Here is an 18858-nt window from a genome sequence, read left to right as displayed (position 1 = left end):
CGGCCCCATCCCTGGGCCCCATCCCCAGACCCCGTGAAGGGGGAGGCTTGCCTGGGCGGCCAGAGGGCATATCCACTGGGAATGGCTGGAGAACGTCCTTAGGATGGGCTTGCCTAGGCTTCGGGGCCACAGACGGCTCAGAGAACCCAGCCTCCCAGGGAGAGGGTGTAGAAGGCCATGCTCATACAGACAGAAGAATCCGTACATCCGGGGTCCCACAGAGAGGGCCATCAGGGATGGGCCGGGTCTGTGTCACCAGGATCCCTCCAAGCACCACCGTGGGGGGACAGGACCTGGAGGCTGTGGGTCCTGTCCATGTCACCTGAAAATGTGCTGCGGTGGGCTCTGGTCTTGAGCCTGAGGCTGCACCCCGTGAGACCCCATTTCTCTGCCTGTCTGGTGGGTGGCCAGCGGGTCCACTGCTGTGGCTGCAAGACCACTGCCCAGAAGCAGCCATGCCAAGCCTTCCCTCCTGGGCCTGGGCACCCAAGGCCACAGCCCCTTCCCACAGGCCAATGTCTGCCTCCCTGACCAGATGGCCTGGCCTTGTGGGCTGCAGCTCAAGGCCACCGGCCTCCTCCGTGGAGCCCCTGGCCGAGAGAGGATGCAGACAGGGCCCTCCCTAGGTTTAGCTGGGCCTGAACACACCTTGGTCTCAGCTATGAGAGACTCAGGCACACTGCTGGGCCCAGGCAGGAGGGCAAGTGCCAGGGGTCTCACCGTCCCCTCTGAGCGCAGCGGTCACCAGAGACCCGTCCAGCCCTGACTCTCGGGCTCCCTCCGAGGGCTAAGTGCTGGGGCTTACTGGCTCTGGCCAGAGCCTCTCCCCATGCCGTCCACTTGGCTCCCTCCCTCTCCTCCTTCGGGGCTTTACTCAGATGGCACCTCCTATCTTCGGCCTTCCTAATCACCTGCTAAGATGACAGCTGCACCCCAGTGCCCAGGCCCGAGGCCGCATGTTTGCCCTGGGGTGCCCACGGCCCACTCACTGATCCTGGCTGCTGCCCGGCCGCTGGACTCTGTGTGCTGTCCACGGTTGTACCGCCAGTGCTGGAGTGGGAGGAAGCGGGAGGGAGAAGGAAGGGGCGGACGGGGAAGTGTGAGCTTCCTGAACCCTACTCTCTTCCTTCGGAAATGTCCAGATAACATTTCCTGTCTGCACAGGCTGGTAAATAGGCCACACCTGGGCAGCTGCATGAAGGGGTGGGTCACTAACCCCTCAGGACAGTGTCCAGGCAGAACCCATGTGTCCCGGGGCCTCAGAGGGCGTGGCTTGTTAGAGATGCTGTTTCAGAGAGTCTCACTGAGCCCAGAGGGGACCAGCTGAGTCCCGCCCTCTGCTCCCCTCAGACAGGGAACACCTGAGCCCATCCCCCAGGCCAGAGCCAGCCCAGCCCCCCGCAGCAGCCTGCCCCCGACACCTCAGGGTGGCATCCAGCTGTCCCTTGCGTTGCCCGGCTCCTCCCCTGCCCGTCCTGCAGGCCGCCTCTGATCCCTAGCTTAATTTATTTTGACATCCTCGCTGCTGTGTGACCTCCTTGTGGTATCACGTGTTGCTTAAAACTCATTATCCCCCCCTTGAAACAAGAAGTTGATTAAACCCTTCACAGAGCCAGTGTTGACAAGTGTTGGCGTGGGCCCCTGGCATGACTGCCCAGGGCTCCAGGGCCTGGGGCTGACGGGCGGTGGGGGAGCAAGTCCTGGGCCCCCTTCCCCACAGGGCAGCCACCAGGGGCCATGCTGGAGCAGCAGCTGTGGATCTCCAAGGGAGGCTCTGCTGCTCACCTGCTGTGTGGCAGGTGGGGTGGGGGTGACTTCACTTCTCTGAGCCTCAGTTTCCTTGTCTGGCAAATAGGAATTCTAAGAGTCCCTTCTTCAGACAGTGCTTGGCGCAAGGCCTGGCACTGAGGAACCCTCTGCAGCTCTCTGCCCTCACCCCACATGTGAGGCAACAGAGTCCTGAGAACTGCAGAAAAGGCACCCTGGGCCCTGCAGGCTGGACCAGAGAGGGGCCGGAAGCAATCAGGGCCTCCCCGAGGGAGGGAAAGTGGGTGGGCAGTGGGAGGGAAGGGTGCGTCTAGTGGCAGGAACAGCGTGTGGGGCCGCAGGACGCCTGGACCTGTTCAGGGAGGTTCAGAGGAGGACTAAGGGGGGAGGGCTGAGATTATCGCAGTTGCTTTGGGGACGTCCCACTGGCTTCACCCTGCAGTGGGGCAGGGGTGGCTGTGGGGCCAGCAGCAGTCAGGCTGGTGGGTGAGGGAGGCTTGGAGCTGGGTGGGGATGATGGCAGAGTCCCCAAGGGGCCTCTTAGGGCTATAAGGAGGTGCGGTCAGGGACACTGGTGGGGACAGTGAGGCAGAAAGAGGACTTCCAGTGCAGCCTGGCAGGCAGAGCCCCTCACCTGGCCTGGGCTAGGGACACACTCCTCCCAGCCTGTCCAGCCCTTCTGAGCCTTTGCCCCTGCTCCTCCCTAAGCTGAGAATGCCTTTCTCCCACCACTCTTTCCTGAGTCATCTTCATCCTTCAGTGTCCAGCTTAAGTTTCTAGAGCATTCTGTGGCTCCCTTGGTCATCACCTAACAACCAGTACAGAGCCTGCTATGTGGGAAGTGCCACAATCAGCCCTCTCCCCACCCACAGCCACTGCCCGCTCCCGGGCAGTCCCCCTGGGACAGGGCAGCACAGAGCAAGCCCATCAGCAGGCCCCCAGACCGCCAGCGCACAAAGCAGAGGTGGAGCAGACGTGAGCCTGGAGCCACAGCAGCATCGAGACTAGAGGGTCCTGCCCACCCCACTGACAGATGAGGAAACCAAGAGCCTGACAGCTTAAGGACTTGCTCAGGGTCATGGCCTCCTATGTGGCAGAGCCAAGATTTGAACCTTGTTCTCCCAGGGCCCAGCCAGGGTTAAGAACGTGAGCTCTGCCCTGCGACTGCCCGGGATACAGGAATCATGACCATTTCCGAGCTGTAGGGTCACTCTGAGCCTCAATGTCATTATCACCATGACAGCCTTGATGCTGTATCCTAGGCCCAGCCCTGCCACTTCCTGCCAAGGGGACCACCAGATGGTTGCTAGGACAGGATGCCATGAGAGACCATGAACCGGCCCTAAAAAGGACCAGGGAAAGGTTAGTGATGCTGATAATGATATGGCCCTAGTGTGGGCACCCAGAGCTGTCCCCAAGAGCCTTTCCTGGGCCCAGATACCCTTGGAACCTTCTCCAGGGCCTACAGGCTGTTATTAGGGCTTGAAATCCAGCAAAGCAGGAAACAGCCAGGCTGTGGTCGGGGCAGCTGAGCTCCACGCCGAGCCCTTCCCAGCTCCAGGGAAGGGTGTTGCGAACATCCAGGTGGACCTCCACCAGTGATGTTTGGATGTGAATCGTGACACTGCCAACAAGGAATGCAGGTGGCCGGTAGGACCCCGAGGCAGCCCCTCTCCACTCTGATCAGGGACTCCTGCTGAACCCCACAGAGATGACGCCTCCTCCAGTCAGCCTTCTTTGACTTCCCCAGGCAAAGGTGGTGACTTCTGCTCTGTGCTAAGCCAGGCCTTCCTTTCTTCAGCATTCCTTGCTCCTCTTTCCTCAGTTTATTGTCGTGATCAATAGAGCTCTGTGGAGGGTGTCATGGCCTGTCTGAGTGAGGTCCAGTGACCCCGCCATTGGTCACGAGCAACCTGCAGTGTCATTATCTTTGCAGTAGTGAGAATAACAGCCCTTGCAAGGCAGACAGAGGGGGCAGAGCATGGAAGCAAAGTTCCCTGGTGCGGGCCTGAGTCAAGGCTGTCATGGCGTATCACAGGTAGGTAACCGGCACAGGTGCATGGAACCCTACCCTTGGTTTAAGGTTCCTCTGAGGCTGCATGAAAATGTTTGATTTTTGAACAAGGGGCTCCACATTTTCACTTTCCACTGAGCCCTGAGAATTATGAAATGGGTCCTGGTCAGCAGGTTCTGTTTCTGACCTGCCCCTGCCCCTAAGTCCCTAGGCAATGGGGGTCTCGGGAGCCTAAAGTAGCCTGAAGTGCTGCCAGCCCTCTCTCCCCTCACCCTCAACATGCGTACTCAGTCATGTCTGACTCTCTGCAACCCCGTGGACTGTAGCCTGCCAGACTCCTCTTAACCATGGGATTCTCTAGACAAGAATACTGGAGTGGATTGCCATTCCCTCCTCCAGGGGATCTTCCCCATTGAGGGATCGAACAGTCTCCTGCATTGCAGGCAGATTCTTTACCACTGAGCCACAAGGGACGCCCCACCCCCACCCCCGCAGGGATCAGGCATCACTAACTGGTCCTGGTTCTTCTGCTCTTGCTGACCCTCAGAACCCTCCTCCACACAGACCTCCAGCCACTCCAGCAGTGGTAGCAACCTGGGTGCCACTTGCTGTGCATGGAGCCTCAAACCTGGCAGAGGTCCAGTTCGTGGCCACCTCTTCCAGGGATCCCTCTGTCTGCCAGGTGCCCATACTGTAAAGAGGCTCCCCACTTTGGGAAGGCAGCAGGCCCAATGGGAAACCCAGACAGGTGGAGTCCCTTGTCTCATTGACAGACATAGTGGGAGCCCTGGGCTGAGTGAACCAGTCAATTATGGGCCGCATACTCCGCAGAGAAGGGGTACAGCACCATGGCAGCTGCAGGAAGGCTGTACCCATTGGCTCTGGGCAGGGAGTGGGAAGAGTGGGCAAGCTCATGACTCCAGCCAGGTCTCTTGGCCTCCTGGCCTCAGTGTTCTGGCCTGTCCAGGGGCAGTGGCTTATCCTGGGGGGACCTCAACCTTATGCCCCACCTGCCAACCTCCTGCCCTCCTGAGAGCAGCAGCAGCAGGGGAGAGTGCCCAGGTCCTGGGGGCGAATTGTTTGTCTTCTATGGGGAAGGGCAAAGGCAACAGGAGTCAGACAGAATGAGGGGGTCTCAGGGCAGAGTGCTCAGCACCCAGGCAGCCCCCACACATCACTGTGAGGATCACCTGCCATCAGGTGGGTGAGTCCAGCTTTGCAGACAGGCATCCAGACACCCTGTTTGCAAAGCTCTTCCCCTTAGCCTCTGGCCCCTGCTAACTTCCTATTTCTTGCGAATATGGGGTTGGGGACGGTGGGGTGAGGGCAGGCACCAAATGCAGGCCAAGAATATTAAAGGAATACAGTTGAGCTCCCAGGGACGACTCTGATGCTGTGTGACCTTGAGCCTCCTGGAAAGTGGGGGGCCTCTGGGATCCCATGAACATATTCCAAAGGACAGAAGGGCTGGCCTCCGTGTCCACGGCTGGAACGGGCAGTACTGACCGTGGGAACCTCGCTCCTTTCTACTTCCTGGGCCTCCAGCAGGGGCGTCCTGGAAAGGCACGGCCTGGGAAGGAGAGACCCAGAGGGGCAACGCCTGGGGGCTGCTGCGAGGGGGCGGGGAGCAAGCACAGGCCGCTGGATTCTGCGGCCTCCCGGATTTCCAGCCAGATCTGAGTCCAAGGGAGGAGGGTCCGAAGTCCCTCGCTCTCCATTTGGGGCTATGGTCACGGGAGGTGGCGAACCCCTCGGATGCTGCTTCCACCAGTCTTGGGCGGAATCCCCACCGTGCCAGAGCCGGCTCCACACCCCAAATCTGGTCCCAGGCAATGTGGGACGTCAAGGCCTCGGGCTGCTTGACCCGGCCCTCATTGTCCCCTACCCGGCGGGCCGAGGAGGGTGGTCGCAGAGCCTAGGAGTTCTGGGCGGGTCAGAGGCCCTGAAGGCGGAATTATAGAGCAGCGGGGCGGAGTGATGGAGCGGTGAGCGGAGCCCAGGCTTTGGGGTGTGCTCTGGGCGGAGCCTCGGAGTTTAGGGGCCGAACCAGGTCAGGTCAGGCTTGGGGTGGGGCTGGCATCGGGGGGCGGGTCTAGAGAGAGCTTGAGCCCGGTCGGGCGCGGTGATCCGGAGCGGCGGAGTGTATTGGGTCGCAGAGTCTGAGCCAGGCCTGGGGACAAAGCAGCAGGGCCAAAAGAGGTGTGGAGGAGGCCACAGGTTCACCCAGGGCCGGGGCCAGCTCCCTGGGGGCGGGGCCAGAAGGCGGGGCGGGACCATTTCAGCGAGGAAGCAAGAGGGCGAGCCAGGGTGTCGGGGCGGGGCCAGCCGAGGCGGGGAGAGGCCAAGGCCGCGAGGAAGCAAGACCGCCCGGGGGCTTGCGCGCGCTGCGCTGGGGGAGCGGAGCGCGGCTCTGGGGGCGGGGATGAAGGCGGGGCCGGAGCCAGAGGAGGGTCAGGAGGCGGGGCGACGGGCGGAGATAAGGGCCGGACTCGGCGACGGGGCGGGGCCAGAGGCGGGGGCGGGCCCGGAGGCGCGGCGCCGTGACGCGCACGCCCCGCCCCCACGCCCCGAGCGCCCTGGCAGAGGCCGCCAGGTCCGCCGCGCGCTACCCGCAGGTTCCATTGAGAAGAGCGGAGCGGCGGCGGCGGCGGCGGCGGCGGCGGCGTCTGCGCGGGAGCGGAGAAGCCGACAGCAGCCCGCCGCCCGCCGCCCCCGGCGGTCTGCGCGGCCGTACAGCAGGGACTAGACTCCGGCCTCCTCAGCGGCGCCGGGCCGGACGCGGCGGGCTGGGGGCGCGGGCCGGGGCGGCCGTGGAGCCGAGGGGCCGGGGGCATGAGCCGCCCCGCGGCCCCGCCGCGCCCCCGCCGCCCGCCGCCGCCCACCAGGGGCTAGAGGCGGCCGCCGGGAGGGCGCGCGGCGCCGGAGACATGTCCAGGAGGAAACAGAGCAACCCCCGGCAGATCAAGCGTGAGTCAAACTTTGCCCGCCGGCCCCGACCCCCGCCGCCCCCACTACCCGTTCCCCGGCCCGCCCCGCTCTGCCCGCGGCGCCCGCGACCTTCACCCCGCGCCGCGCCCCCCGCGCTGTGTGCCAAGCGCGCCGTAATCTAATCTCTGCCGGCGGGCCGGGCCCCCGCGTCTGGGCTCCAGCATCGGGGGTCCGGCCTGGAGGGGGTGTCCGCCCAGAGGGCCGCAACGGGGTGGCTGGGGGCGCGGCCACCTCGCGCCCTGCCCCTCCCCCGCATCCCAGAGATGGTGCAGCGATAAGGCGGCCCCGATCTGGGCTCAGATAAAGTTTAAAATATTCCATTCTGCAAGTCCTATCCTGATAAGATCGCTCTGTCGGGACGGGCTGAAATTGTGATCTTATCTCGCGCGGTTGACTCTCCCAGGCTTTGTATCTAGAGGGAGAAAGAGAGACCTGAGAGGGAGAAGGGGCACCTAGGGCGTGTGGAAGTGCAGGCCAAGTGACAGAGACCCGCGGGTGCCCACCACCATGCCTTCTGGTCACAGAACCTCCTGGCTGCGGGGGGCAGGGGTGCTGCTACCACAGCCCATGAGCTGGGCTCCAGCCCTGTCTCCCGGGTCTCCAACTCCAGCTTTCCCTGCCGGGGACAGCCTCCTGGAGGCCTTCTCCCTATGTCCCAGCCAGAACCACAGGGGCTTTTGCGCTCCTAGGCTTGCGGTCACACACCTTCTATCCAAGGGGCTGCTCCTTCAGGGAGGGGTCTCCCAGGACTCAGTCCTGGGCCACGCGTCCAAGTTTCTCCCCCATCTGGACCAAAGGCCATTCCCCAGGGGGGCCAGGCAGTCACTGCTGATGCCCAGCCCCCAACCCCCTACCCCAGCGATAAGAGTGCCCTAAACTCTTGGGGCCACTCGGCTGAAAGAGGGCGGTGCACAGGAAGCACGAATCCCTACCCCACGCCAATAATAACTTCACGCCTCTGCAGCCAGGGCCAGGGCTCAAGGCTTTCTACCTGGGTTACATATCCCGGGCCAGACCGGCAAGTCGTTGGGGCTGCCCAAGAGGCAAAGAGGTGGCCAGCCCCATGCTCCTGAGCACTGTCTCTTCTGTCCACATGAGCTCTGCCTTCAAGACCCCTTGTGAGTGCTCCTGGGGGGGAGTGTCTAGTCCCCAGATCAGATCCCATAGAGGGGGAAGGCAAGCGTGAATCCGGGTTCCCGTAACCTGACTCCTCAGCGTGTAAGCGGGACTGTTTTCCGAAAGTCGCCTTCTATCAAGTCAACTCAAGTATTAAAACCACCCACAGGTCCCGATCTGCGCTGGTTCTCTGGTTTCTTTTTCCCCTCCTCCCCTGTGTGCCTCTGTTGGGTCTGTTCTCGTGTGTGCGTGTGTCTGTGTTTCAGCGTGATGAGAAATGCAGATAACGCGGGCAGGGAGATTGCAGGTTGGGAGCCGATGCCAGCGCCGATAAGGCCCAGAGCGGGGCGAGTGCCCGGGCTCGGCTGGGTGGACTGAGCGGAGCGCGTTGTGGACAGAGACCAAAGTGGGTGGGAGGGCGAGCCCTGCTGTCCACTTTCAGTGCGCCTGGGAACCAGGCTAGGGAGGGAGCCGACCCTGGGAGGTGGAGCTGGGGAACCGTCCCTTCAGCCTGCGGCCCGGGGCGCCTCCACCCCCGGCAGATCTAGGCGCGTTAAGATGCGAGCGCTGATTGTCACCAAGCGGCGGCGCCCGCACGCCCGCCCTCTGCCCGGGGCTGTGCGTACAGGCTCTCGCAGCTGTGTGCCCGCTCCACTGGCCTCACCTGCGACCAGGCCGCGAGTGGGGGGTGGGGGAGTGGCGGCTCTTGGGGCGCCGCCCCCGTGCCCCCACCAAAGTCGGGGCGCAGCTGCCCGCGCCTCTGTACGCCTTTTGTTCCGCGCGCAGATAGATGTGCCGCGCTGATAAGGCGCACAACCGATGGCGGAGGCGATAGGCGCTCCCATTTATTAACTTCAAACGTGGGAGCGGGGGAGGGCGAGGCGGGAGCGCGGCCTTGGCCGGCCAGATGGCTGTGACGATAGGCCGGGCCGCGCTGGCGGGGAACACAGGGAGGAGAGCAGCTAGGGACCCCCGGCGCCCCCGGCCCGCCGAGGTTTCCTCCCGCCCGGGTCGATGGGAGCTCAGATAAGCGCCGGGCCGGTCGGCCGGATGGCGATCTCCAACAGCGATAAGAGGCCTTATCTACGGCCACCAGGCCCGGCAGGGTTGGAGGCAACAACAGCGCGGGGGCGGCGCGGCTGGGGCCAGTGGGGTCCTCCGAAGGCCAGGGAGGGGTGGAGGGGCATGCGTGTCTGGGTCCGTTTGGGCGAGTTTTCATCCCAAACACACTTCATTGCCAAGAAGTTGATCCTCCCCCTGCGGGTGGTACAGTCCGTCAAAATGAAAGAAAACTGACTTTGCAGCGGCCAGGAGGTGGGGGACACCCAACCCTGATTCCTATTAGATGGTGTGAGATACAGTCAGAGGCGGAAGGAGAGAGGATGTTTTCCCCCTTGAGTCACGTTGGGGTTGGGGGTCTTCCTAGCAAGTGGTAGGTATATAACCTGCTTACAGTTTTTTTTTGTTTTGAAAAAAGAATCAAAGTGGCTTCCACTGCCGGGTTGAGGTTGGGGGGAGCCCAGTGTACTAGTTTTTTTTTGAGCGGGTCCTGAAAATCAGAAGGGAAGGTCTACTCGGATCTGCCTTGATTCATTCAGCAGGTCTTGATTGAGCACTTGCTGTATGCAAGCACTGGTCACAGTCACTGCCCTGGGAGCCAGAGGTGGGGTAAGCTAACCAGAGGCAGAGGGTGAGCAGTGTGGGAAATGGGGGAGGGGGCAGATGGGGCTCTGCCTGCAAGGGGGGACCTCCAGCAGGGGTCAGGAAAGAGCCCAGCATGGGGGTGCCTCCAGGGACAATGGGCTAGCTTCAGTTCCCAGCTCTGAACAGTGGGGACATGGAAAGCCCCCAGGTCAGACTAGGGGTGCTGAGCCCCTTTGCAGTGGTACGGCCCCCGGGGGCCATGATTCCAGACGGTGAGTGGAAACCGAGGACAGACAAGCAAGGGGCTCCCAGAAGAAGCCCTGCCGGTCCATGCCCCAGCAGCCAGTCCATGCCCCAGCAGCCGGTCCATGCCTAGCAGCCAGTCCATGCCCCAGCAGCTGGTCCATGCCCAGCAGCCGGTCCGTGCCCCAGCAGCCGGTCCGTGCCCCAGCAGCCAGTCCATGCCCAGCAGCCACTCCATCGCAGGTGGGGGTGTTTTTCACACATTCTCAGAGTTTGATTAAGCAAATTATTGGTGGCCACAGGATGACTCATTCACTCCAAGCTTTAAGGTACCTACCCGCTCCCCCTAGCAGCCCAACGCCCACCTGGGGGCTGTCAGAGTCTTCTGGCTGAGCCAGTTCCAGGGAGAGCCTTGGTGGGGCCGGAAGGGGCTGAGGTGGTCCCTTATCTGAGTTTTTAGGAACTTAAGAGGGATCATCTTCACAGAGCCATGCACATTCCCTCCAGGTGTGGGAGGCCGAGGGAGTCGCCTGGTTCTGGGGGCCACCTTGCAACGCCCACCACCGCACCATGATGGCCAAGAAGCAGGGAGAGAGGGGGCTTTGGCTACACAGCTGCCCCGGACTGGAGCCCCAGCTGGTGGGCTGCGACCTGGGCTGGGCTTGCAGGCCCTGAGGTTGGGCCTTCACACTGGCTCCAAGTGGTTCTTGGTTTTCCTGCATCCCTGGGTCTGAGGGAAGACAGCTCTTTTGCTCATTAGGCAGTAACAGTAATACCAGTAGTAGCTACTACTCGCTCTGCGCCATGCTACACAGTGTCTTCGGGCGGGTCCCGTTCTTACTGTTTACCTCATGGGGAAACCAAAGTGCAGAGAAGTTCTCACCCAAGGAAATGGCAGCTGGGGTTGGAAGGCTGGCAGTGAGGCCCTGCTCTGAGCAGCGCACTGCTCAGAGGAGTGAGGAACCACAGTTCCTCACTTCTGTCTGCCTCTGGGCTTCCCAGCCTCAGTCTCCACAGCTGTGCAATGGGCCCCTGGGAATAGAGGTGCCCAGCAGTCTTTCCCCAGCCCTGCCCTTGCCAAGTCTCCAGCTCCTTCCTGAGATGTTCACGTTGACAGGAGTGGGCTCCCAGGAGGCTTTAGCCAACCCTGCCCAGGGCCTGAGCCCTGGTCTCATCCCACCCACCTGACCAGCCTCTCCCCAGAGGTCACTGGGAGCCCAGCATGGCACCAGCACCGCCAGGGATTTAAATGGGTCAGTTGGGGAAGAAAGGAGGAGGGAACACGATGCCATTAATTGTACCCCTTATCTCCTGTTTCTATGCCAACCAGACGTTCCTGGGGCTTGACGGGCTCGTGAATAATACTCCCGGCAGCCTATCTGCCATCGACAGGCCTCCTCCTGGAGGCAGTTGTTGCCTCGCTGATGGGTATCGCCACCACCCCCCCCCAAATAGACCCAGGCCTGGCCCCGCATGAAGGCCGGCCGGGCAGCGCTTGGGCGCCTGGCTGGCTCCTGCCCACCAGCCACCATCCTATTGGTCGTCCTGGTCCTGCTCCCCTTTCCTGCAACAGCCCTGTCCCCATTTCACAGAAGGGGAGACTGAGGCCACCATCACATATTAGCTCTCTGGACCTTGCCCACTGTTCCCTACTCTGGCAGGAGTGACCTGGCCCCAGGAGGGTTGCAGAAGTGAAGGCCAACACCTGCCAAGTGGGCCTGCATATCCTTGACTGTGGCAACGGAAGGCAGGTGGCCCCACGTGTAAGGACTCAGCTCCTCCCAGCTGCAGGGTGTGTGGTCCTGTGAGGAGGGGAGGGCCAGCCCCCATCGGGGCTGACCACTCACTGGGGCCTGGGCTCAAGCCGAGACCTGGAGGGTTTCTCTCTGGCTTCTCCTTTTACCCCCTTTCGGCCTCAGTTTCCCCATCTGCACAATAGGGATGACAACACCGGTGGTCCCTGGGCATCTACATGAAATACACATCACCTCAGACAGCTGCCAGCATCCTCATCCCCCTTCTCCAAGATATCTTTGTGGTCCATTGGTCAAGTCAGGTCTGTGGTTTCCAGTTTATCAGTGAGGGACAAATCTCTTTCCCCAAACTGTCTCCAGAGAGTAAAACACATACAAGGACCCTGTCCAGGAAGTGGGCACCGCAACCTCCTGCACTCCCATCACTCCTCTTCGTGGCTAGTCTTTCCCTCCGGCCATTCCAATGACAGCTTGCCAAGCAAGCGCCCAGGCTGTACAAACCTGGCATCACTTGCCCTCTCTGAGCTGAGGTTTCACCATCAGAGAAGAAGGGCTGCATTAGGCAGTTGGCAACAACATTCCTCTCTCCCCCACCCCCCTCCCCCTCTCCCCCACCTCCTCTTCCCCTCCCTGCCTGAGCTCTGGATGGATTTGGACCAAGCCAGCCCAGAGTTGAAGGGCTGTGGAATTGGGTAGCGAAATGAGAGGACCCTAGGGCCTCCTGCGTCCCTGTACCTGCTTCACAGATGAGGAGCTGGAGGCCTGGAATGAACAGGGCCTTGCCGAAGGTACCGAAGCATCAGTGTGGTGTCCCACCTTTGCCTCAGTTTGCCTCCTGGTTCAATGGGAATATCCCAGTCCAGTGCCCCGATGAAGATGGCAAGAGGCTGGGCCTTGAGTCCTGCCCCGCTCCCCAACTTTCCATTCCAGCCCTGCGGATCTGCCTTCAGCTCCGGCATCACAGCCGCCAGCCCAGGGGCCTCAGAAGGCATCTTGTGTTTTCTTATCTGTGGAAGGAGTGTGAATGTGCTCTTGCGGGGCTGGGACACAAAGGCGATGAGCAGGCTCCCACATCAGAGGGGGGCTGTTGTTGCTGGGTGGCATATTGCTGCCACCCACCCGAGTCGTCCCTGAGGCCACCGTGCGGGCTGAGGACAGGACCCTTTTGCTCCGGGTCCCAGGGGTTCCATCTCTACCCCACCCCACCCAGTGCCCCGCAGCAGGGCATGGGTACTCTGAGATCCAGGCCACCAGCCAGCCCTTGACTCTGCGTGGGCTGCCACATGGCTTGAGTCGTGGCCTTGCTGTGACCCTGTGGGCAGGGGCCTGTCTCCTGCCTCAGTTTCTGCTTTTCAAGTGGGAGCTTCATAAGATCACCCTCTCCTGGGGACTGTACGTGGGGTCCGTGAGATCCCAGATGCAAAATGTAAAGTGCTGTCCGGGGTCATGTCCCAGGTGGACGGGGCAGCCTTGGGAGCTGGTGGCTGCGCTGCTGATATTTTGCCAGAATTCCCCAGGGCTGGACATGTCACACAGAGTCCTGCCCCCTGCCTTCTTTTCCTTCATGTATCACTTTTTGCATTGGGGGTGAGCCATGGGCCACGTCCCCTGACTGCAGGACAGGGCTGGTTCAGGCCCCCTCAGTCCCTTTCCAGCGCAGGTATCTTACCTGCTGTTAACAATCATCAGCCTTATGGATTGACCCATCTTACAGGCAAGAAAACTAAGGCTCTGGGAGGCAGTGACATGCTCAAGACCTTGTGACCCAGGAGCTGGGGTCTGTGGACCCCAGAAGTGGGCCCAGGTTTCTCTGGACAGTCCCCACGCCGCCCCCAGCCACCCGCCCTGCCCTCCTGAGTTGTCCTAGGTCCTCCTGGCCCAGCCCCGCCTCCCCCCTCCTCTGGTCTCCTGTTTGGGAGAAGGCAGCACCCGCTGGGGCAGGAATGTGGTGGCTGACCTTGGGCCAGAGCCGGGCAGATAGGCAGGCCCCTCCCCTCCCCTCTGTCCCTCCATTCTGCCTCTCCTGGGCCTGCTGGCCGGGGAGCCACGGTTTCTGCTCCCGTGAAAGAGGTGATGGGTGTGATGTGAGCTTCCGTGAGCCCCACACAGTTGGAGCTCAGCCCTGGCCCAGGTCCCCAGGCTGGTCCAGGGACAGAGACCTAGCCAGCCAGACTCAGCTGGGGTTCTCAAACCATTTTGCACCAGAAAATGGAGGATCAGAGAGGGTGGGTGGTTGCACCAGGGTCACACACGACATGAACGATGTGGAAAGGGGATCAGAGGGGCAGTCTGTGTAACCCCATGCCAGCTCTGGGCACCCCCAGAACTGGGGAGTGTGTTGCACCTGGGCAGGAGGAGCCAGCCACGGTGGGGGCTCTGCATGTGGGTGGTGGGTGGCAGCAGGAACACCCTGGGGGCGGGGCTCTTAGGCTCTGCAGGTCTGCAGACATCATGCTGCCTTCCTGAGCCTCAGTCTCCACCTCTGCAGCGCGGGGATGTTGTGGAGATGCTGGGCTGGGTGCATGCCCAGCCCCCGCCCCAAGCCTCGGTTCCCCTGCAAGGTTTCAGTAGAACCGTGATACTGAGCTCACAGGGCAGTGAGGCTGGCAAGACCCCACAGCAGAGGTCCAGCCTGGGCCAGAGCCCCTGCGTCGTCTGTGTCATTTGGCAGAGTTAAAATGAAGAGGGGGACGACATCCCCCGACCTCCCTTGCCCTGCTTCCTGCCAGTTCCTCTTGGCGTCTCACTTGAAGCCGTCCAGCTTTCCTGACCTGCCACGTGCACCTGCTGCAGCCTCCTGCGTTAGTCTCCCTTGTCTCCACCCTGAAATATGCAGCAGGAGTGGAGTCCTGGGAGTCCCTGGGAGCAGGAGCGGGAGGGGCCACCAGATGGGGTCTCAGCTCCGTCCTGCGGTGGGCAACAGGGAAGAACTGCCCGAGGGCGCGCCACTGGAATAGGCCCTCATGGGCTCCCAAAGGTTCATCGAGGGCACTGCTGCTTTCTCAGCCCCCTTCTATTCTTCAGGCAGCCGTGGCATCAGGCACTCGGCCCCGTGCAATGAGAGAGAAAGCCACAGCCTCCTCGTGTGACCCCCGCTCACTGGGGCCCCGAGCTCATCCTGAGACCAGTGACAGTGTGGGCATTGGCCATGACAGCAGGTGTTAGCTGAGCACCTACTAAGCCCCTGCTGGGTGCCCAACTCTTGGAGCCGTTAGCTCACAACCTGGGCTCAGCAGTTAGCTCAGTGCTCAGAGGGGAAACTGAGGCTTAGAGAGTTGAAAGGTCATACTCCAGAAGGTAGCTCGAGTTTCCCACCCTGGAGGGAGCAGAGGATGGTGACAGTCGTGGTGTCCCAGTCCAGCGCTGTCCCTGCTGGGCATGGTGCCACTGTGTTCAAGTCCAGGAAACCGAGGCCTTCCTGCAGTTACAGAGAGCATCTAGCTGTGGTCTCCTTGCTGGCTCTGTGACCTTGGGCCAGTCCCTTCCCCTCCCGGGCCAGAGAGGCCACAGCCCATCCCCCAGCTGCAGGAGGGAGACCAGAGCCAGGGCTGCACTGGCATCTGATGACTGAGCCCGCCTGGGGCAGTTCCCAGTCACACAGGGCCCCCGGGTGAGCCCCTTGCTCCACACCTCAGCTGTAGTGTTCCCCAAGGAGTGAGTGGCTGTGGGGACCCCTGCTTCTGAATGGGCAGAGGTGTTCTGTTTATGAGCCCTGGTGCCCCATCCCCCAGGGTGTCCCATGTCGGGACCTGCAGGCAGGTGGCAAGTCCTCAACATTTTAGGGCCATGCTGAGCATACCCCGAACCCCAGGTCAGGACTGGCAGGGGCAGAGCCCACCAGGGCTGTTTTATTACTGATGCTTCCTGGTCCTGGGGCTGGGGACCTGGAGAAGGCTTTGGGGGTAGGGTGGAGACCCTGAGGGCCGCAGGCAGGAGGGCAGGCTGCTCGCACCCCGTCCCCCCTGCCATGCCTCCACACACCCACCCTTTTCATGTCATAGGCCTGGTGTGGCTTGGGAAGGCTGAGGCCACCCAGCCCCACTGGGACCCTGAGGTGGCCTGCTGCCTCAGTTTCCCCTCCTGCACAGGATGTCTATGTTCGTTCCACCAAAACTGGACATTTTCCCAGAGAGCAGAGGAACCCCCTTGCTCACTGCGGGGGCCTTGATGGTCAGGGCTCCCTGGGGGGCCCCAGCCAGGCCCTCCTCTCCATCCCGGCTTTGCCGGCCCGGGCCTGGTCTGCCCGAACTGTCTCCTGGTCCAGGCCTCTGGCGGGCGCAGGTTTCAGCTCCTGTGATAACTCGGAAAGTTGAACTGGCCCCATTACCGCGCCGAGATGGTTGGGGAGATACGGCCTTGATAATGGGGGAGATATGGCGTCTCGGTGGCCAATAGCCCAGCCTCTCCACCCATTAACATTCCCCACCAGCGATCCCTCCGCGCTATCTCCTCCATTTCCACTCCTCCCGCAGATAAGAATGGAAATTCTGACTTCATAGCTCACTGATTAAAGTGTCTGGATTTCTTGATAATACACAGATAAATTATGTTTTTGAAAAAGAAGGTAGGGAGGAGGGTGGGCAGGGTGGGAGCCATCTCTCTTGGCCTCTCCTGGCGCCCCAGCGGGCCATGAACCTTGGCATGTCCGGCCTGCACCTCCCAGGCCTCTGTGTGAAAACAGTGTCCCGGGGCCAGGATAGCAGGAGTGGGGTTGGGGGGCGTGAGGGCCAAGGGGCGCCCTCACGGGTACAGGGCCCTCACCAGCTCCTTGCCAGAACTGGGCGTCAGGACCGGCCGCCTGGCGCCAACCCCTGGGACGGATCTCTGGGCCTCAGTGTCCTCCTCCGTCTGGTGGGCCAGGTGTGGGGTGAGAATGTGGGAAATTTGCCTGTCTGGGTCTCTGCTGTCTCTCCCCGACCCCTGGAACGGGCTGTGCCTAGTTATACAGTAGGTGCCCCGTAAATGTTGAGGGACCCAGCGGGGCAGCTGTCTCTCTCCCCTGCCTTCAGAGGCCTGCCGGCCGCCACGTGTGACAGCTGGCGCCCAGGTGGGGCTGAGGTGCCATCTCCGCGTCTGTCTGGATAAAGCCGCCTCCTTCAGCTGATCCGAGATCCTGCGCTGATGGTGCGATGAGCGCGATTAGGGCCGCCATGGGGCTAATCCTCCAGCTGAGGGACAGGTGCGGCAGCCGTGGGGGAGGGGCCAGGGCGGGGAGAGGAGGCCAGGCACCCCGCCCTCTCCACTCAGAAAGCCCGCAGAGGGGCTGCCTGGAGCTCCTGGCAGGCGCAGGGCAGCTGGCCGTCTTCCCTGCTCTTTGCATTTATTTTTTAAGCAACTATTGAGAAATGAGATCCTAGAGGCAGGAGGCGTGAAGGGACAGTCAGTGACATTGCTCGGTGGGTCAGGGGCTCCCCACTTCCCATCCAAGTGGAACCCGTGTTAGCTGACAGCTCCGCTCACTGCTTGCTGCATGCCAGGCCTGGACGTGACCCGTGTTCTCCTATAACATCCTCCCGACATCCTGCAGGGGCACCAGCGACCTCATTTTTTTCTTGGCGAACTCAAGGCTCAGAGAGGTTCTGTAACCCAGCCAAGATCACACAGCAGAGGAGGGAACCGTAGAGACCTGAGGTAGAGGCCTTGTCAAGGCCTGGGTCTCCATCCTGGAGGTTCTCGGGGTGTTGGCACCCGTGGGCTTCCACCTGCCCTAAGGGGACTGCCCTCTAGTTGGGGGAAAATGCCCAGGCACAGAGAGGGTGAGGGCTGCACAGTCCTTTCCAAGAGTGGGTGGGGGATGACGGGGTGACTGCTCCTGCTTACATGTGGGGGTCATTTCATCTGTCCTCAGAAAATAGGCTCCTTTGGTGACAAAGTTGGTTTCTTTTTGTCATTGGGTTTTATTTCGTTTCAGTATTCTAAAGGAAGTCAGCTGTTTCCAGTGAAATGGATGCATGTGTGGGGGAGGGGGCCCAGAGTTGGGGGGGTTGTCTGAGTTTGAACCCTGCCCCCGGGTTGGTGGGGGGGGGGGGGCATGGGCAGGTGACTCACTGCTTCCTCACCCGTGTGACAGGCAGGATTGCACTGTAGCCTCCTCGGCCTTCGAGGGAGGAGAGGGAGAGAAGTAGGGAGGGCATCCTGGGTCCCATGCAGCCGGACGTGGAGTTCCCTGGGGCGCCTGCAGGGGCCAGGGTCCCCAAAGCATCCCTGCTGGTGGCACCTCCTCCTCTATCCTGCCAGCATCCTTCCGGGGTGCTCTCAACAGCAGCCCGGGGGTTCCAGAACGTCTGTCCCATGGGCCCAGCAGTCCTCCCCTCGGACCCTCTGCTTTCACCAGGGCCAGAGAGAACATGGGGATGGGGAGGGGATCCGCCTGCCCATCGCTGTGTTCATAGGCAGTTCCCTGTCCTGAGCCTGTTTCTACGTCTACAAAAACAAGGCTGAAGACACTAAGGCCTGCCCTGCAAGCACTGGGCTGGGAGTCGTGCCCACCCAGCCGTACCCTCCCGGGGCTGGCAGGACTTCTCAAGGAAGGAACTCTGTATCCACTCTCCAGATCCCGACCCCAGCACAGCACAGCCGTGTCATCTCTCTGGGCTTCCTGCCTTCATCCTAGAATGGGGGTCAGCCTCCTCGTGGCCCTTTTGGCGTGGCTGGTGAGAGCGAACTGGGTCCTCTCTTGAAAGTGGGTGCTCCCCTGCATTTGTCACCCACCTCGGTGCTGACACTGACCCTGGGGACCCCCACCCCTTCCAGCTGGGGGCTCCGGACCTGGGCACTGGGTGTGTTAAAGATACAGAGGGAGTGTGCCCGAGAGGGAGGCCCCCAGCTCAGGCCCCAGTGTAGGGGTGGGGTGGGGGTGTGTTCCGCCCTGCCCCCCAAGCAGAAAGAAAGAAAAGGGAACTGCGATACGAGCAGATAGGCCTGGTGGTAAAGCAGCCCTATCACGTTATCTATCTGCCTGCCGCTCCCAGCGGTTCTGTTGTTTCCTCTTATCTCACCCACCAAAATGCCAGGAACAAAGCCTGTGCACACGCGCTCACACACACGCACACACCCGCGAGCCCACCACCCTGCAACTCAGAGCTGCAAACATGGTGCCACTAGATCTAAGGTGAAAGCCAGGGGACTGGGTCCTCGTAAAACCATCATCAATGTCGTCACCACTTTGCAAGGAAGCCAAAATATAGCCCTCCCCGAGACAAGACAAGGCAGCTAAAAATAAGAATTGGCCCTAGAGGGCCTCCCTGGAGGGAAGGACTCAGCCTTGCGGTGGGAGCCAGACTGGAAGTGAGGTCTCAGCTGTGCTGCTGTGTCCTAGCTGTGTGACCTTGG

General features: G+C 61.6%; 1 protein-coding gene across 1 annotated transcript in view; it reads left to right on the top strand.

The window, feature by feature from the left end:
• The first annotated feature begins 6331 nt into the window (after positions 1–6331).
• Positions 6332–18858, top strand: part of ZFPM1 (zinc finger protein, FOG family member 1) — a 61742-nt gene continuing 49215 nt past the window's right edge. Inside the window, exon 1 of the mRNA XM_027513832.1 lies at positions 6332–6748. Within this exon, the coding sequence (XP_027369633.1) occupies positions 6709–6748 (40 nt within the window). The 5' untranslated portion in view covers positions 6332–6708. The remainder of the gene's footprint in view (positions 6749–18858) is intronic.

This window comes from Bos indicus x Bos taurus, chromosome 18, assembly GCF_003369695.1.
Source record: "Bos indicus x Bos taurus breed Angus x Brahman F1 hybrid chromosome 18, Bos_hybrid_MaternalHap_v2.0, whole genome shotgun sequence".
NCBI lineage: Eukaryota > Metazoa > Chordata > Mammalia > Artiodactyla > Bovidae > Bos > Bos indicus x Bos taurus.
The sequence above is the reverse complement of the archived record's forward strand: the minus strand, read 5'-3'. Positions and strand labels throughout refer to the sequence as shown.